Raw genomic sequence first — 17,463 nt, 5'->3', positions numbered from 1 at the left:
ACTGACATCTAGCCCCGTGCCCATGGAGAATCCAAGAAGACAATGGGCACTTCAACTGCCCAGACATTTGGTACCTGGCAACAAACGACCCTGGATGACTCCCATTCCTTAGGAGGCCAGCCAGGTGTGAGCAGCTGGAGGACAAAGGGCTGAGGAGGGGCCCGGTGGGGTGGTTCCACGGGGGCGGCTGCAGGCAGGAGAGACGTTTCTGCACGGGGACTAAAGGGGTCGGGGGCTCGGGGCTGACCCGGCGGGCCCAGGCTGTAACTTGCTGCTCTCTGTGGTGGCCAAGGCCTGGCTACGCCGTGTTCCAGACACCTGCTAACCCCTGGCTGAGAGTCCCGGCCAATCAGGGGAGGTGGGGGTGTAGTGTTCCCTTTGGGGTACACATCTCCCCACAAGGGGCCTGGGGGCATTCCTCGGCAGGCTGTAGGGACTGCACACAGAACCAGCCTGGCCATGGCCCCTTGGGGAAGCGGGACACCCGCCTGGCTGGAGGGACATTCTCTGGAGCACAGGGTCTGGTCTGGGGCAGACCCAGGAACTGCCTCTGGAGGGAACAGCCAGTTTCCATGGGGCCATTCCCATTCCATCCCCACACGAGACAAAGACCTCCCACCATAAGCTGACCCCCCCCCCCCAGCCTGGCCCATCCCTCCACCCTTGAGCCATGAGACAACACCAAGTCCAGGGCACCAGCTGCCGTTTATTGTAGGCACTCCAGAGAGCAGATCCCAGCCGTGGGAGCTGGTTGGAGGGCGATCAAGATGGGACAGGGCTCTGGGGTCGGCAGCCCCGAACCCTAGATGCCTTTTGGGGGTCTGTCAGACTAATGTTAGGCCTCCCAGCAATGGGGTTGGGTTAAATGGAGCAGATGGGGGGATGGGTTGAGGGTAAGGGGGCTGCAGGCCCAGCTCTGACAGGCCCCATCACACGTTCTGCCAGGTGGTCCAGGGGCTCCAGGTGGAGTTGACCAAGGGGTCCTGGCAGCGGATCTGCACCCATCGTACATCCCCCTCGATGCTCATCTCCGTCACCCCCTCCAGCTGGAGGGAACCCTGAAATACAGAGAAACTGTGAGGCGGGGGGCTTGCCGTGACCTCAGCAGGGCAGAGGGGAGATGTGACACAGGCAGGGAGAAAGGAACCCTAGGGGAGGGGAGAGGAGATCTGTGATTCTCAGCATTTGGGCCTGAAGCCAGGCTGCCCTCGGAGAAGGTGGCTGCTGATCTGGGCTGGCGTTTGGACAGGGAGCCATGAGTGACGCTGGCAGGGGGGTGAGGAGCACATCTGAAAGTGACAGAAGTCAACTTCCTGACTCAAACAGCATTGTAGCAACATGGGAGACCTTGTGCTGACAGGACTAGAGTGGGTGGTTGCTTCGTTTCAAGTGACCATGACTTCATCGCATTTGTGATGCAAATGCAAAATAAAGTCCAAACAGTAATATATATACTTGGCTCTTTAAAAGGGCCAAGCTGAAAACAATCATAAGCCAAATCAGTTGGGAGTCAATTTAAAACAGAAAATGTGAATGATAATTGGGAACTGTTCAAGAACATGTTAGTAGATGCCCAAAAAGCCAGGAAGAAGGCTACACTGGTTAAAAAGAGGGGAAATAAAAGCAGCTCTTAAAAATAAAATAAATAATACATGGAAGAAAGGGTAAGCTGATAGTAATGAATATAAATCAGATCAATGGCTCCTTGTCGAGTTGGCAGCCGGTATCAAGCGGAGTGCCCCAAGGGTTGGTTTTGTTCAATATCTTCATTAATGATCTGGAGGATGGTGTGGATTGCACCCTCAGCAAGTTTGCAGATGACACTAAACTGGGAGGAGTGGTAGATACGCTGGAGGGTAGGGATAGGATACAGAGGGACCTAGAAAAATTAGAGGATTGGGCCAAAAGAAATCTGATGAGGTTCAACAAGGACAAGTGCAGAGTCCTGCACTTAGGACGGAAGAACCCAATGCACAGCTACAGACTAGGGACCGAATGGCTCGGCAGCAGTTCTGCAGTAAAGGACCTAGTGGTTACAGTGGACGAGAAGCTGGATATGAGTCAACAGTGTGCCCTTGTGGCCAAGAAGGCCAATGGCATTTTGGGCTGTATAAGTAGGGGCATAGCGAGCAGATCAAGGGACGTGATCGTTCCCCTCTATTCGACATTGGGGAGGCCTCATCTGGAGTACTGTGTCGTTTTGGGCCCCACACTACAAGAAGGATGTGAAAAAATTGGAAAACGTCCAGCAGAGGGCAACAAAAATGATGAGGGGACTGGAACGCATGAGTTATGAGGAGAGGCTGAGGGAACTGGGATTGTTTAGTCTTCAGAAGAGAAGAATGAGAGGGGATTTGATAGCTGCTTTCAACTCCCTGAAAGGGAGTTCCAAAGAGGATGGCTCTAGACTGTTCTCAGAGGTAGCAGATGACAGAACGAGGAGTAATGGTCTCAAGTTGCAGTGGGGGAGGTTTAGGTTGGATATTAGGAAAATCTTTTTCACTAGGAGGGTGGTGAAACACTGGAATGCGTTACCTAGGGAGGTGGTGGAATCTCCTTCCTTTGAGGTTTTTAAGGCCCAGCTTGACAAAGACCTGGCTAGGATGATTTAGTTGGGGATCGGTCCTGCTTTGAGCAGGGGGTTGGACTAGATGACCTCCTGAGGTCCCTTCCAACCCTGATATTCTATGATTCTATGACAATAGCCAGTATCAGATGCTTCAGAGGGAATGAAGAGAACAGGGTAATTATCAGATGATGAATCCCCTGTCATCCAGGCCCAGCTTCTGGCAGTCAGAGGTTTAGGGACATCCAGAGCATGGGGTTGTGTCACTGACCATCTTGGCTAACGGCCACTGATGGACCTATCCTGTATGAACTTATCAAATTCTTTTTTGAACCCAGTTATACTTTTGGCCTTCACAACATCTCCTGGCAGCAAGTTCCACAGGTTAACAGTGTGCTGTGTGAAGATGTACTTACTTATACAGTATTTGTTTTAAAGCTGCTGCTTATTAATTTCATTGGGTGACCCCTGGTTCTTGTGATATGTGAAGGGGTAAATGACACTTTCATATTCACTATCTCCACACCATTCACAATTTTCTAGACCTCCATCATACACCCCCAAGCTTTGGTCGTCCCTTTTCCAAGCTGAACAGTCCCAGTCTTCTTCATCTCTCCTCCTACGGAAGCCGTTCCAGACCCCTCAGCATTTTGATTGCCCCTCTCTGTACTTTTTCCAATTCTAATGTATCTTTTTTGAGAGGAGCAACCAGAACTGCACGCAGTATTCAAGGTGTGGGAGCACCATGGATTTATGTTATTACATATTATGATATTTTCTGTCTCATTATCTAGCCCTTTCCTAATGATTCTATTCTGTTATGTTTTTTGGCTGCCGCTGCACATTGACTGGATGTTTTCAGAGAACTATCCACAGTGACTCCAAGATCTCTTTCTTGAGTGGTAACAGCTAATTTAGAGCCCATCATTTTGTATGGGTAGTTGGGATTATGTTTTCCAATGTGCATTACTTTGCACTTATCAACACTGAATTTCACTGGCCACTTTGTTGCCCAGTCACCCAGTTTAGTGAGATCCCTTGGTAACAATTCGCAGTCAGCTTTGGTCTTAACTATCTTGAGTAGTTTTGTAACCTCTGCAAATTTTGCCACCTCATTGTTTACCCCTTTTTCCAGATCATTTAGGAATAGGTTGAATAGGCAAGGGCCCAGTACAGACCCCTGGGGACACCACTATTTATCTCTCTCCATTCTGAAAACTGACCATTTATTCCTACCCTTTGTTTCCTATCTTTTAACCAATCACAGACCCATGAGAGGACCATCCCTCTTATCATCAAGTGGGTGTGCTTCTCATGGGTCCCACAGGGATCAGCTCTTGGCCCTACGCTATTTAACATTTTTATCAGTGACCTAGAAGAAAACATAAAATCGTCGCTGATAAAGTTTACAGATGGCACAAAGATGGGGGAGTGGGAAATAACGAAGAGGACAGAGCACTGACACAGAGCGATCTGGATTGCTTGGTAAGCTGGGCACAAGCAAAACAATGTGCGTTTCAATACGACCGAATGTGCAGTCCTATGATCTGGGAACGAAGAGCGAAGGCCACATTCACAGGGTGGGGAAACGACTGTGACAGGCACTAGGGGTTGTGGTGGATAATCAGCTGACCAAGAGCGCCCAGTGCAATGCCAAAAGAAAAGGAGTACTTGTGGCACCTTAGAGACTAACCAATTTATTTGAGCATGAGCTTTGTTCCAATGCCGTGGTCCAAAGAGCTACTGCCATCCTGGGATGCATCAACAGGGGAACCCTGAGCAGCCGAGAGGCGATTTTCCCTCTGGATTTGGCACTGGGGTGGTTGCAGCTGGAATGCTGCGCCCAGGTCTGGTGCCCACAATTCAAGAAGGATGTTGATACATTGGAGAGGGGTCAGAGAAGAGCCAGGAGAACGATTAAAGATTAGAAATCTGGCCTGACAGTGACAGACTCCAGGAGCTCAGTCTGTTTAGCAGAACAAAGAGAAGGTTCAGGGGTGACTTGATCCTTGTCTACCGGTGCTTGGGCAGCAAGTATTTAATAAGGGGCTCGACGCATCAATCCTGCAGAGAAAGGTCTAATCCGATCCAGCGGCTGGAAGTTGAACCTAGACACGTTCAGAGTGTTGAAAGTTTGTGCCTGATGTCCAGGACATGAACCATGGGAACCTCTTCATGGAGTCTGGGTCACTGATGATTTTTAAAAGGAAACTGAATGGTTTCCTAACCCATCTGCCCTCACTCAGGCAGAAGTGAACTCAGGGACGTGCTCCGGCCTGTGTGGCACAGGAGGTCAGACGGGTGATGACAGCGGTTTCTTCTAGCCGCAGACTCTGTGCATTGCGTGGGGGACAGGTGGGGGCGGGGGGTACAAGCAGGGGAGTGACAGGTGGGAGATGGGTAGGGGCGTGGTGATAGGCAGCGAAGGGGTGACCCAAGCCCAGGCAGGATGAGTGACAGGTGGGGGGACAGTTACCTTCGTGCCGTCCCAGTGCTCGTATTCCAGCTGGTAACGCAGGAGGAAGTAGGAGTGTGGGCTGGACCAGGAGGCTGGGGGGGCCCAGGACAGGTGCAGGAGCCCACCCTTGCTCTGCGCAGTCACGTCTTGCGGGGGGCCCGGCCTCACTGTGGGCACAGAGAGTCGTTAGTCATGGGGGAGGGTGGGATCAGACAGATGGGCAAGGGGAGCCCCTCCACTCTCTGGGTACTCCCTCCCCTTGGCCTTTCGGGAAGGGCCCCATCACCCCAAGGCTGCCTAACCCCAGCTCCGGGCACACTGAGCTGGAACAGACCCAAGGCAGGGACCGCAGGGCCCAGGCCCTTTGGATGATTCCTCTACCACGGGAGAGGGGCGCTATGGGGCAGGGCGGGGGGGCACAATCTCTGTACCTATGGGAAGGATCTGTGGGGCATGGCTGGGGACAGAGAGAGTCCATACGCCAATGAATGGGGTGTGGGGGGCTGACAATCCATGAATCCATGGGAGACCCTCTAGGGCAGGGTGGGGGGAGACCCTCCCGATAGCCATGGGGGGGCATGACTGTCCTGGTAACTATGGATGGGGCTATGAGATGGGGGGAGACGGCTCCAGTAGCCATGGGGGGGCCTATGGGGCGAGGAGGGAATGGTCCCTGAAGCCATGCAGGGGTCTATGGAAGGGGAGGATGTGGGTCCTGGTACCCATGCGGTGGCAGGGGCTCTGGGGCAGTAGGGGGCCAAGTACCCACACAGGGGGCTCTCAGGCAGTGAGGGGCCTGATACCCATGCAGGGGGCTCTGGGGCAGTGAGTGGGGGGTCCTGATACCCATGCAGGGGGCTCTGGGGCAGTGAGTGGGGGGTCCTGATACCCATGCAGGGGGCTCTGGGGCAGTGAGTGGGGGGTCCTGATACCCATGCAGGGGGCTCTCGGGCAGTGAGTGGGGGGTCCTGATACCCATGCAGGGGGCTCTGGAGCAGTGAGTGGGGGGGCCTGATACCCATGCAGGGGGCTCTGGGGCAGTGAGTGGGGGGTCCTGATACCCATGCAGGGGGCTCTCGGGCAGTGAGTGGGGGGTCCTGATACCCATGCAGGGGGCTCTGGGGCAGTGAGTGGGGGGTCCTGATACCCATGCAGGGGGCTCTGGGGTTGTGGGGGCCCAGGTACCACACGGGAGGCTCTGGGGCGGGGGCCGGTACCATGCGGGACCCACCGATGTCCCGGAGGAAGAGGCGGTGGGTGATGTTCACGAAGCTCTCAGCCGAGATTCCTTCCAGGACCAGCTCCAGCGGCCTCGGCTCCTCCGCGAAGGGGCAGAAGGTCCCGTCCGCCAGGGTCACCGTGAAGGGCTGGGGCTGGTCCGGGCCCTGCAGCGCGGAGCCTCCGCCCACATAGAGCCAGGCCCCGGGGGCACCGTCAGGGCTGCGGCACAGCAGGGGCAGGTCAGGCGGGGCGGGATGGGGGGGCACAGCAGGGCCAGGGGACGAGGGGGGGTGGGGTCCAGCCAGAGGGCGGGGTGGCGGACTGGGGGTAGGACGGGGGGGGGCAGTAGGGTGTGGGGAGGAGTGGGGTCCGGCCAGGGGACAGGGAGCGCAGTGGGGCGGGGGGCACGGCGGAGGGCAGTGGGGCGGGGTCTGGAGTGGGGGCAGTAGGGCAGCAGGGGAGGGGCGCAGTGGGGCGGGGGACACGGCGGGGGGCAGTGGGGCGGGGCCCAGCCCGAGGACTGGGGACAGTAGGGTGGCAGGGCGGGGGGGGCAGTGGGGCGGCACAGCAAGGGGAGGGGCGCAGTGGGGCAGGCGGGATGACGGGTGAGGAGGCAGTGGGGCGGGCGGCATGGCGGGGGAGGGGGCAGTGGGGTGGCAGGGGCGGGGCGCAGTGGGGCAGGCAGCACGGCGTGGGTCAGTGGGGCGGGTCCTTGGGACTGGGGGCAGACGAGCGGCATGGCGGGGGAGGGGGGCGGCGGGGCGGGGGGGCAGTGGAGCGAGGGGCACGGCGGGGGCGGGGCGCAGTGGGGCGGGGGAGGGGGCGCGGTGGGGCGGCATGGCGGGCGGGGCGCTCACCTGCGGGAGAGGCGGGCGCGGAAGGCGGCGGGGGAGTGGGCAGTGGGGCGAGGGGCACGGCGGGGGCGGGGCGCAGTGGGGCGCAGTGGGGCGGGGGAGGGGGCGCGGTGGGGCGGCACGGCAGGCGGGGCGCTCACCTGCGGGAGAGGCGGGCGCGGAAGGCGGCGGCGGGGGAGGGGGCAGTGGGGCGAGGGGCACGGCGGGGGCGGGGCGCAGTGGGGCGCAGTGGGGCGGGGGAGGGGGCGCAGTGGGGCGGGGGAGGGGGCGCGGTGGGGCGGCACGGCGGGCGGGGCGCTCACCTGCGGGAGAGGCGGGCGCGGAAGGCGGCGGGGGAGGGGGCAATGGGGCGGCGCAGTGGGGCGAGGGGCACGGCGGGGGCGGGGCGCAGTGGGGCGGGGGAGGGGGCGCGGTGGGGCGGCACGGCGGGAGGGGCGCTCACCTGCGGGAGAGGCGGGCGCGGAAGGCGGCGGCGGGGGAGGGGGCACGGCGGGGGCGGGGCGCAGTGGGGCGGGGGAGGGGGCGCGGTGGGGCGGCACGGCGGGCGGGGCGCTCACCTGCGGGAGAGGCGGGCGCGGAAGGCGGCGGCGGGGGAGGGGGCAGTGGGGCGAGGGGCACGGCGGGGGCGGGGCGCGGTGGGGCGCAGTGGGGCGGGGGAGGGGGCACGGTGGGGCGGCACGGCGGGCAGGGCGCTCACCTGCGGGAGAGGCGGGCGCGGAAGGCGGCGGGGCGCAGCGCGGTCCAGGAGCAGCTCAGCTCGCCGCCATAGGACTCCGCCCGGCAGGTCACGGCGCTGCCTGGGGGCAGGAGGGGTCAACATCGCCCGGCCCCCCCAGCGACCCGCCATAGCCCGGCCCCCCGCCCCTGGGAGTCCGCCCCCCCGCGCTCCCCGATGGTCACCCCCGCCCCTGACAGCGTGACCCCCCGGGTGGTCCCCCTGCGCTCACGGTCCCCCCACGACCGGTGACCCCCCGGGAGCCCGCGCTCTGTGCCCTGGGAGCAGACAGCCGAGGGCTGTGCCCCCTGCCTGCCCTGTTGGCGCAGAGCCCCGGGGGAGCTGGAGTTCCTGGCTCTCCCCCCTTGCGCCCCTTCCCTCGCCCCGCGAGTTCCAGCCTCCGCCCCCCACGTGGCAGGCACCTGGGGCGCCCTGCAGCAGGGGGTAGTCCGGGTCGCTGACCACCACGTAGGTGGAGTCCAGCAGGCGAGGGCCATGCCAGCAGCTGTAGTTGCCGGCGGCCGGCTGGTCCAGGCCCTCGAGCGTGAGGGTGCGGCCGGCGATGTGGTGCTCGGCCATGATCTCCTGGTGCTCGTTCTGCTTCCAGGACACCTGCTCCTGGGCGGTGTCGCAGGTCACCACCACCTGGCCGTTCACCTCCCCGACCAGAACTGGGGAGAAGGGAACCCGCCGTCAGCGCCCGGCCTGGGGGGCTGGGGCAGGCCAGGCCCAAGGGCTGCAACCCCCACCCGCCTGGGCAGGGTGTACCCGGTGCCCCCCCACCCCAAGGGGCCAGATGTACCCCTCCCCCCTACCTCCCCAAAGGGGCTAGGCATGCCCTGTGTCCCCCTCCCCTACTCCCAGGGGGACAGATGTACCCCTACCCCGTCTAGGGCCCTGCGTAACCTCCGCCCCCCCCATTCCCCCCCAAGGGGGCCGGGCATGCCCTGTGTCCCCCTCCCCTACTCCCAGGGGGACAGATGTACCCCTACCCCACTCCAGGGCCCTGTGCCCTCCCCCCGCCCCTGCCGCAGGGGCCAGGTGTGTTGCATGCCCACACACACTCTGCTCCCCTAGCACCCCCCAGGGTGTAACTCACACTTGCTGGGGAAGTCTGTCAGGGCTGCTGCAGGGACCACACACAGCACCTGCACTAGGGCCACCAGCATCAGCATCTGTGGGGCAGGAAGGGCAGAGTTAGTGCTTCGCATGGGCACCCACAGGGAGCTCCACGTCCCAAAGCCCCAGCACCCCCTGAGACTAGCCCCAAGGTCTGAGCGCTCAGCCCCTGCCTGAGGGACTCCCAGTCACAGCGTGAAGGGCCCAGCCCATAGGCCGAGCCACAGAATAAGCAGCCAGGGCCCTTCGTCTATGTAGCCGGGACTGTCTGTCTGTCTGTCTATGCCACACCCAGTACAACAGGGCCCTGATCTCGGGGCGGGGGAAGGGGGCTGTGCCATGCCTGGCATGGGGGGGCCCTGATCGCAGGGTGTGGGGCTGTGCCTGGCATGATGGGGGCTCCATTCTCTGGGGTGGGAGCGTGGGTCTGTGCAGCCAGGGGCTGGGGCTGGCAGAGAGGGGTCCACAAGGAAGCAGGTGCTGGAAAAGGCAGTGGGCTAAGCTGTTGAAGAGGATGAGGTGATGGGCCCGGGCAGGTAAAAGGAGGTGCATGAGGTGGGGGGGGGCAGCACTGGGGGAAGGGTAGAGAGCCCCATGGATCAGGGAGCATGAAAGGGTCAGGCCAGACTCTACCCCCAGAGCCTGCAGTGGGCCAAGGTAGCTGTTTCCTCTGCAGCCCCCTCCCCAGCCCCAAACTCTATGGACCCCAGCACCAGAGAAGGCAGCCCACTCCCTGGGGCCGCCCTAGCTCTAACCCCCTGGCCATGGGGCTCCCAGCCCTTCCCCCGGAGGGGAGTCCATAGCTGGCTCCCCGGCTCCCTGGGTCAGACAGCTGAGCCCTATCCTGCCCTCAGGAGTGCTGGGCCCCTGGCCAGGCTGCCGGCTGGCTCCCCCCGCACATCGTGTCCAGCCCTACCTCGGCGGGTCAGTGCTCTCTGCTGCTCGCAGGGCTGAGGAGTCTGGTGCTGAAGCAGGGCTGGGGTGTGCTGTGTGTGACCCGTATATATTCACCCCGGCCCGGCAGGGGAGACCCCAAAGGCACAGAAAGGAGAAGCAGAGAAACCACATAGCTGGAAACATCAATTCTCAGAAGAGAGAAAGCTGGAGAAGCCACGCTGGGCTGGGGCCAAAACCAGAGAGAGATACAGGGCCCCGCATCTCCTGAGGCGAGGGGCCCAGCCCCACAGCAGTTGCTACAGGGTCCCCCCATTGCTCCTGCAGAGTGAGGGGCCTGGCCCCATAGCAAGTCCTGGTTATCACCCCCCATCAGTCACACTCACCTGGAGCCCTGGCATGGCTTGATTTGTGTCCATGCAGCTGCCCAGACCCCCACCGAGATCGGGGCACCGCCATGCTGGGCAATTTGCAAGCATATAATGGGGACAGTCCCTGCCCCTGGAGCTCACTGGCCACATGTGAGATGAGAGAGCAGGGGTACGACAGACGGATGGCAGAGCACGAGGCGGCGGGGAGACGGAAATGGTCTTGGTGAAGCTGGGTGGTTATTGTAGGCCTGGCGGCAGAGGGAGCTAGATGGATGAGGTTGCCTTGCAGAACTTAAGGGGAGCTCGCCCTGCGTGTAAGGGCAGCCAGGCAGAAAGTGCAAAGGTGTGAACTGCTGCAAGTGCCCAGTGTCTGCTGTCCCATTGGCAGGGCGAAGGCGGAGTTGGCCCAGTGGTGTCTGGGAGATGATGGGGTGGCGGGATGGGACAGGCCGTGGACGTGGAGATGGGGGGGTTGTGTCTGATGGGAGTCTGACGCCAAGGCCATTGGTACCAACTGCTCTATAACAGCGCCTCCTCCTGGTGCACAGCTTGCAGGGCTTTTATCCACCGGGCATGTCGGGAAAGCCAGGCTCAGGCTGCTCCCCACGCTCCCGGGGTGAGGCTGCAGGCGGCTGGTGAAGAGGGAAACATGTGTCACCATCTGAATCCGGGCAGGCTGACAAACAGGTTTGAGGCAGACCAGGGAAGTCGATTCACCCACCTTGCTGTCAGCTAGTCATGGGGCATTGTAAGCCAATACAGCAAAGCCAAACCTGCGCACAGAGCAAAGAGAGGGAGGGGGGACACCAGCAACTAAGCCCCACAGGGCTCTCCTGTCTCCGGGGGGTGGGGGGATATACAGAGAAATGTGGGGCTGGGAGGTCCTCCAGTTCCCTCCCTGCACTGTGGTAGCACCAAGTGACCCTAGACCAGCCCTGACAGGGGTTTGTCCAATCTGGTCTTAAAACCTCCAATGACAGGATCCCACCACCTCCCTTGGACGCCTGGTCCGGAGCTTAGCTACCCTGAGAGTTCGACAGCTTTCCCCAGTGTTTCCCTTGAGCTCCCCTGCAGCAGAGCAGGCCCGTTCCCGCTTGTCCTGCCTGCAGTGGGCATGGAGAACACTCCAGCCCTGCAGACTGGGATCAGGTCCGCAGGCTCCTGTTCTCACCAGTGAACATGCCCTTGCTTAACCTTCCCTCAAAGGCCACGCTTTCGAAACCTCGGATCATTTGTGTTGCTGTCCTCTGGACTCCCTCCAATTTATCCACATCTTCCCTGAAGTGCGGCACCCAGACCTGGACACGGTGCTGCAGCTGGGGCCTCCCCAGTGCTGTGTAGCACAGGGCAATTACCTCCCCTGTCTTACATGCAACACCCCTCTTAATAAACCCCAGAATTACATTAGCCTTTTCTTTTACAGCTGCATCACGTTGTTGACTCGTATTGGATTTGTGATGCCCAGCTCCTGTCCCGCAGTCCTACCGGCTAGCCAGGTAGTCCCGTCTGAAGTTGTGCATTTGAGTTTTCCTTCCTGACTGAAATACGTTGTACTTGTCTTTACTGAATTTCAACTTGTTGAATTCAGACCAGTTCTCCCATTTGTCAAGGCCATTTTGAATTCTCATCCTGTCTTCCAAAGTGTTTGCAACCCCTCCCAGCTTGGTGTCGTCTGCAAATTCTATACGTACACTCTCTCCTCCATTATCCAAGTCATTAAGGAAAATACTGACTACCATGACTACAGAATGAGCCATGCTCCCCCAGGGTTTGGCTTTGGGGGACTCGCTGACTGGGGCTCATGGGGTGGAGCAGGGGGCTGCAGGCCTAGGGGACTGGTCTAAGGGGTCAGTGAAGCCATATGGCCTGCCCTGGAGAAAGGGTGTGAGCCCTGGGGGTCTGGCCCACTCCAGGGGGCCTTCCAGGGACTGCTCCAAAGGTCGGGGTGTGATAACAACTGTCACAGGGCATAGGGAGGCCTTAGGGTAGCCCAGAGAGCTGCAGGCTATAGCACGGTCCATCCTGGTCAGCCCAGAGCCCAGCCAGGCTGCAGTGACCCCTTGGTGCAAGATTTGTCTGTCCCTCGTCTGACCTGCTTCATCAGACTCCAGGTGAGAGCCCCGACTCCTGCCAGCAGCAGCCTTGTCCCAGCCTCACACCTCCCCTGTCCAGGTGGGGAGATCCAAATCCCTCTGCGGTGTCAATATCTGAGCAACTGGATTTATGGCTGTCTTTTCAAGGCCATGGAGACCAACACCCAGATGGCGAGGTGACACCCACACCCCTGTGTCTTACCCTGCCCTGAGAGCAAACAGGCCTTTCCCACCCACTGAGTAACAATGCATCTTAGGGGAAACTGAGGCACAAACAGGTTTCCCCCCCCCCCCAAATATCACAGAATATTCCCACTTTGTCACATCTCTTCCCCCTTCCAGACCAAACTGGGCAGGGCACTTTAACCAGTGACCTGGGGAAGTTCGAACCCACAAGTGTTATTCACAGGTGCCACAGCATCTTTCGCATCCCCTTGGTAGCTTCCTGCCTGGCACTTCCAAGAGTTAGGACACAGAACCACAGGGTTAGAAGGCTCACCCAGTCCAACCCCAGCCAGCAGGCAGCAGCTGTTGTGTCCTTAACTGTCTACAGCGCCGTTGCTATTCAATCAAACGTCCCGTACCCAGCCCGCAGCTCGGAGCCGGGTCCCGTCCGCCCTTAGGGCCGGGCTGGTCGCTCGCACTCACGGGGGGCACAAGGAGCTGGCATGAGACCTGTGCCCATTTGCCACCCCAAAGCCCTGGGGTTTGGAACTGGGCTGGGGTCCTGCCACTGGCTCCTCCCCGTCGTCTGCCAGGGAGCGAGGGCAGCGAACTCCCCCTCCCCGTGTCAGCCACCTGGGCTGCCCTGACCCCCAGGCTGGAGCAGGGGGTGAGCCCTTGGGCATTTGGTCTTAACCCAGCCCTGTCTCTGGGGTTCTGATGTCCCAGGGGCTGGTGGGGCAGGGTGCTCCTGCACCTGGGCAGGCCCCTCTGGAGCTGTCCCCCAACCCCAGGGCTGTGTGTATGCCAGGAGCCCGTCCCCCAACCCCAGGGCTGTGTGTATGCCAGGAGCCCGTCCCCCCTTGGGGGTAACCTGCTGCCCTTCCCCGCGATGGGCTGTGGTTCAGGCTGCCTGCTGAGTTCACCGTGCTCTAGTAACCCCTGAGCTGGTAGGAGGCAGGCAGCCATCCCGTTAGCTTGCAAGGTTTAACTTGCATCCCGACAGATTCCCCTTTCTGACCTCCCGTGGCACCTTCCCTGGGGACTGCTGCCGTGAAGCAGCCCCTGAGGACGTGTTTCCAGTGTGCACAGATAACACCTCCCATCGCTTCAGCGCGCACGCGTCACAAGGCTCGCAATCCCCAGGGGCCCCTGCCTTTCCGCGGAGACTCACGGCGTTATGGGTGAGCCAGACTCAGGGGACAGGCCAAGCAGTTAAGGGCAGAAGGGGCCACCAGGTCAGCTAGTCTGACCTATACATCACAGGCCCCCTGCCAGCACCTGCCCACTAAACCGAAACTGGACTAAAAGAGCACAGCCCACAGGGGACTAGACTGTGCGTCACCAGCAGCGAGCAGGCGGCCAGAGGGGCCCGGGGCCCACGCAGTGACAGGGAAATGACAGATGAGCTACACCCAGCTAATTCTGGCTGGTGACCACCCCCATACGCTGCAGAGGAAGGTGACATACTCCTTGGGACAAAGGGGGAATTTTCTGTAATATGATGTATGGATACTGTACATGCCTCAATTTCTCCTGTGTGCTGCATGGGGAATTAGGCGGGAGGAAAAGGGTGTCTACTCTGTGCAGAGATCCAGGTGTGACTGCGCCTCGCTGGCTGGGCCCCAGGCCCACGGACAGTCCCAGAAGACAATGGCCAGCCCAATTGCCCAGACATTTGGCACCTGGCAACTGACAACCCTGGATGCCCCCCGCCCCGTCTCCCCAGCAGGAAGCCAGTCGGGTGTGAGCAGCTGGAGGACAAAGGGCCTCTGCTGCCATCCGGCCCCGCTGCTCCACCTACCCTCCTGCTCCCACGCCACCCGGGCCCAACCCCACAACACGCAGGAGCCCTGGGACCAGGGACTGGCACTGCCTGCGCGGCCTTCACCTTGGCCCCCAGGCCAGAGCTGCAGGGCCAGGCAGGTGCGGCGCGGGGGCGACGGGCAGCAGCGGGTGCGGGCGGAGCGAGAGAGGCGCTGTCCCCTGCGCAGTGTCCTGGCCATGCCGACGGGGGGGGCCCAGCTGCCATATCCCCCAGCCAGGCCATGAGGGGGGTGTGGGCATGCCCGGGGGTGGGAGCTGCCATGGGGCTGGGGGAGGTCCACGGTGTGCCAGGGCCGATGGGGTGCAACCCGGGTCTGGGCCCTGCTGTGAGCTGAGCTGCCGTGGACGTGTCTTTTCTGAGCACACAGGAAGGAGTCGGCAGCCCAGCAACATGGGCGTGGCACGAGGTGGCTCTCCCCTCACCCGAGCTGTGGCCTGTGCCCCCCAGTGCGGGCATGCTGGTCACAGGCCCACCGCACGGAGCAAGGGGTTAGTGTGGGCACGGGGCCCACCCGGCTGCCCCTGAGTCTGCCACGCTAGGTGCTGGGGCTCCGAGCTGACCATGGGCTGCAACGGGTGGGGCAGGCGAGGGTCTGGCCTGTGCCCTGCAGGGGTGGGACTGGCTGCCCACGATGGCCCTTCTGGCCTTACCGGCTCTGAGGCTTGTGCAGCGGGTCAAGGCTGGGCAGGGGGGCTCCCCAACTGGGGGGAGGGATAGTGATGTGCCCTGGGGCTGGGGGGGAGGCAATGACAAGCCCTCCAGCCCAGGCCTAAGGGGCCATGCCCAGAGCAGCACCACAGCCTGGCTGTCCCAGAGGGCGTCGCACCAGGGCCCAGCCTGTAGCCAAGGGCTGGGGGGGTGCCTGGGCATACAGTGAGGACGCAGCCTGGGTTTGAAGGGGGGATTTGGCTGCAGCCCCCTTGCTCCACAGGAGATCCCCCAGCTCCCACCTCCCCAGCATCGGGGGCTCTCTGCCAGCCTGGTGCCCAGTTCTACTCGGCCTGGCACAGGGGCCCAGCGCACGGAGCTCCCCCCAGCCTCACGGACTGTCTCGGGTTCCTGGAAAGCAAGGGGGAAGTTGGGGACTGCTGTCACTGAGCTGATAAGGGCAGTGTCATGCCGTGCCCGGCTCGCAGGGTGCAGCCCGGGCAGCCCCGGGTTCAGCCCACTCCCAGTGGGAGGGCCAGACTGGCCCACAACCTCAGGGAGCCCAGCCGCCAGCCCGAACAGCTACAGGTAGCCCCAGTGCAGGGCTCCAGCCGCTCTGCCCGAGAGCAGCAGGGCAGTGCCCATGGGCCCAGGACCCACCCAGGCCCCCACCACCCCCATGGCTGGGCTCCCTGGGAGCAGGGCTGCTGTAGGCCCAGGCCCCCTGCCCCGTGACACTGGCCCCTTCCCAGCTTTGCAGCCGGCGGGATGGTGGGGAAATACCAGCTGCCTCCCCTTCTCTCCCCACGGGGGGCAGGTGTTTGCGGGGGCTCCATGTGGGGCCTGCCCCTCATGTGCTGCACAGACCTGGGAGGGGCTCCTCTGCTCAGCACCCCAAGCTGGCTACTGGACCCAGGCCCCCTGCAGCCCCTGCCCCAGGGAGCCCAGCCCCTAAGCGGCTCCATCCCCTCTGCCATGGAGCGGGACAAGCTGGGTAGGGCCCGCCTGGCCCTCTGCCCACCTCCCAGCCTGCAGGGAGAGGCCCGACAGCTCCTGCCCCTTGGCCCCTGCCCAGAGGAGAGGCTGGGCCCAGCAGAGCCGGGATATGAAGGGGCAGAAGGTTCCTACAACTGGGCTCCCCCCAGGTACTGGCTCCCCACAGCTCAGACCACAACTTCCCCTGTGAGCTGCGGGGTGGCCAGCCCGGCGCTGACTCCTCTGCTTCCCCAGCACTTCCAGGGAACGCAACCGTGCCGGGGGGAGCCCCGCTGAACTGCCAGGGCCACCCCCTCCCGTCTCGCGTCACAGGGGCTGCAGGGTGGGGCTGGCAGGGCAGGGGCTGCCTGGCTCCCAGGGGGGATTTCGCTTCAACCGCCGCCCGCCCCCAGGGGAGCACAGTGCGAGGCTCCCCCCAGCCTGAGGGCTCCGCTTTCCTGGGGTGGGAGAGGCCCGTGAGGCCAGGGCCTAGGACCGCTCAGCTGGCCAGAGCGAGGGAACAGCCCAGCACCACCGCCTGGGACCGCAGAGCCCCCGGGCTGCTGGCCTGGGGGGACCAGCCCAGGGAGCTGCCCCGCGGGGTACTGCATAAGGTATCAGGGCACCTCAGCACCAGACCGAGGGCAGCAGGGCCCATTGCGACGATCCAGTCTGACGCCCCGGTACAGCCCAGGCCAGAGCCCGGCTGCCCGCTCAGCCCTACGGCCGAGCTGCTAGACACAGCCTGGATCGAACAGAGAATCCACCTCCTCCCTCAGGGAACCGGGCCCATGGTTAATTCCCCTCCCTGTCAAAGGCTGAGCGTGTCCCTCCTCGGCTAGCCTGACGGGCCTATTAGGGGTCTGTTCCCCCGTAGGTACCTGCAGCCCGGGGTCAAGTCGTCCCTGAACCTGCTCTTCAAGCTAGATGGAGCTCCCTGAGTCCCTCACTCTGAGGCAGGGTTTTCCAACCCTTCAGTCACTCTCCTGGCTCTTCTCTGCCCCCTCTCCAGTTTGTCAACACCCCTCTTGGATTGTGGGCACAGGATCCCAGCAGCGGTCGCACTGGTGCCAGATTCAGAGGGGACATAACCTCTCTGCCCCTGTTTACACAGCCCAGGATGGCAAAGTCCCCTTGGCCTGCTGGCCCAGGCTTCTTGCTGAGATTTGCTCTCATGTAAGCTCCATAGGGTCGCGGGGGGGGGGGGGGCGGCTCTGAACCAGCTGGGACCAAAGATGCACCGAGCAGCCCCCATGCCCAGCTCCACCCACCCCAGCATGCAGCCTGCAGATGCTGGCCCTGGGGAGGATGCAACCACAGGGCAGCCGGCACCCAGAGCTGGAGAAGAGGGAGGCAGGATCCCAGGAGCAGCTGACCCCATTCTGCAGCCCCAGTTCAGCTCTGCCTCCACCCCAGCCCTTGCTGGGGGCTAGCACGCCCGGGTGACCTGGGAACAATTCACAAACTGTACCCGCCCGCAGGGGAGGCAGAGGCCAGCTGGCATCTCCAGGCTTCTGGCTCCACCTTGGCCTGCAGCCCCAGGGGTTCGGGGACTGGGG

General features: G+C 62.0%; 1 protein-coding gene across 1 annotated transcript; it reads right to left on the bottom strand.

The window, feature by feature from the left end:
* Positions 1–702: 702 nt before the first annotated feature.
* On the bottom strand, positions 703–14,459 carry LOC140911002 (interleukin-12 subunit beta-like). Its single transcript, XM_073343214.1, has 9 exons — positions 14,345–14,459; positions 12,876–12,934; positions 10,710–10,859; positions 8,914–8,989; positions 8,237–8,485; positions 7,797–7,896; positions 6,256–6,566; positions 5,043–5,191; positions 703–1,058 (listed from the first exon to the last, which is right to left on the bottom strand). The coding sequence occupies exons 1-9, from the start codon at positions 14,457–14,459 to the stop codon at positions 930–932; spliced, it is 1,338 nt and encodes a 445-aa protein (XP_073199315.1). The 3' UTR covers positions 703–929.
* Between the last annotated feature and the right edge of the window lie 3,004 nt (positions 14,460–17,463).

This window comes from Lepidochelys kempii, chromosome 4 (assembly GCF_965140265.1).
Source record: "Lepidochelys kempii isolate rLepKem1 chromosome 4, rLepKem1.hap2, whole genome shotgun sequence".
Taxonomy (NCBI): domain Eukaryota; kingdom Metazoa; phylum Chordata; order Testudines; family Cheloniidae; genus Lepidochelys; species Lepidochelys kempii.
Note: the sequence above shows the minus strand (reverse complement) of the source record. Positions and strands in the feature narration are given on the sequence as shown.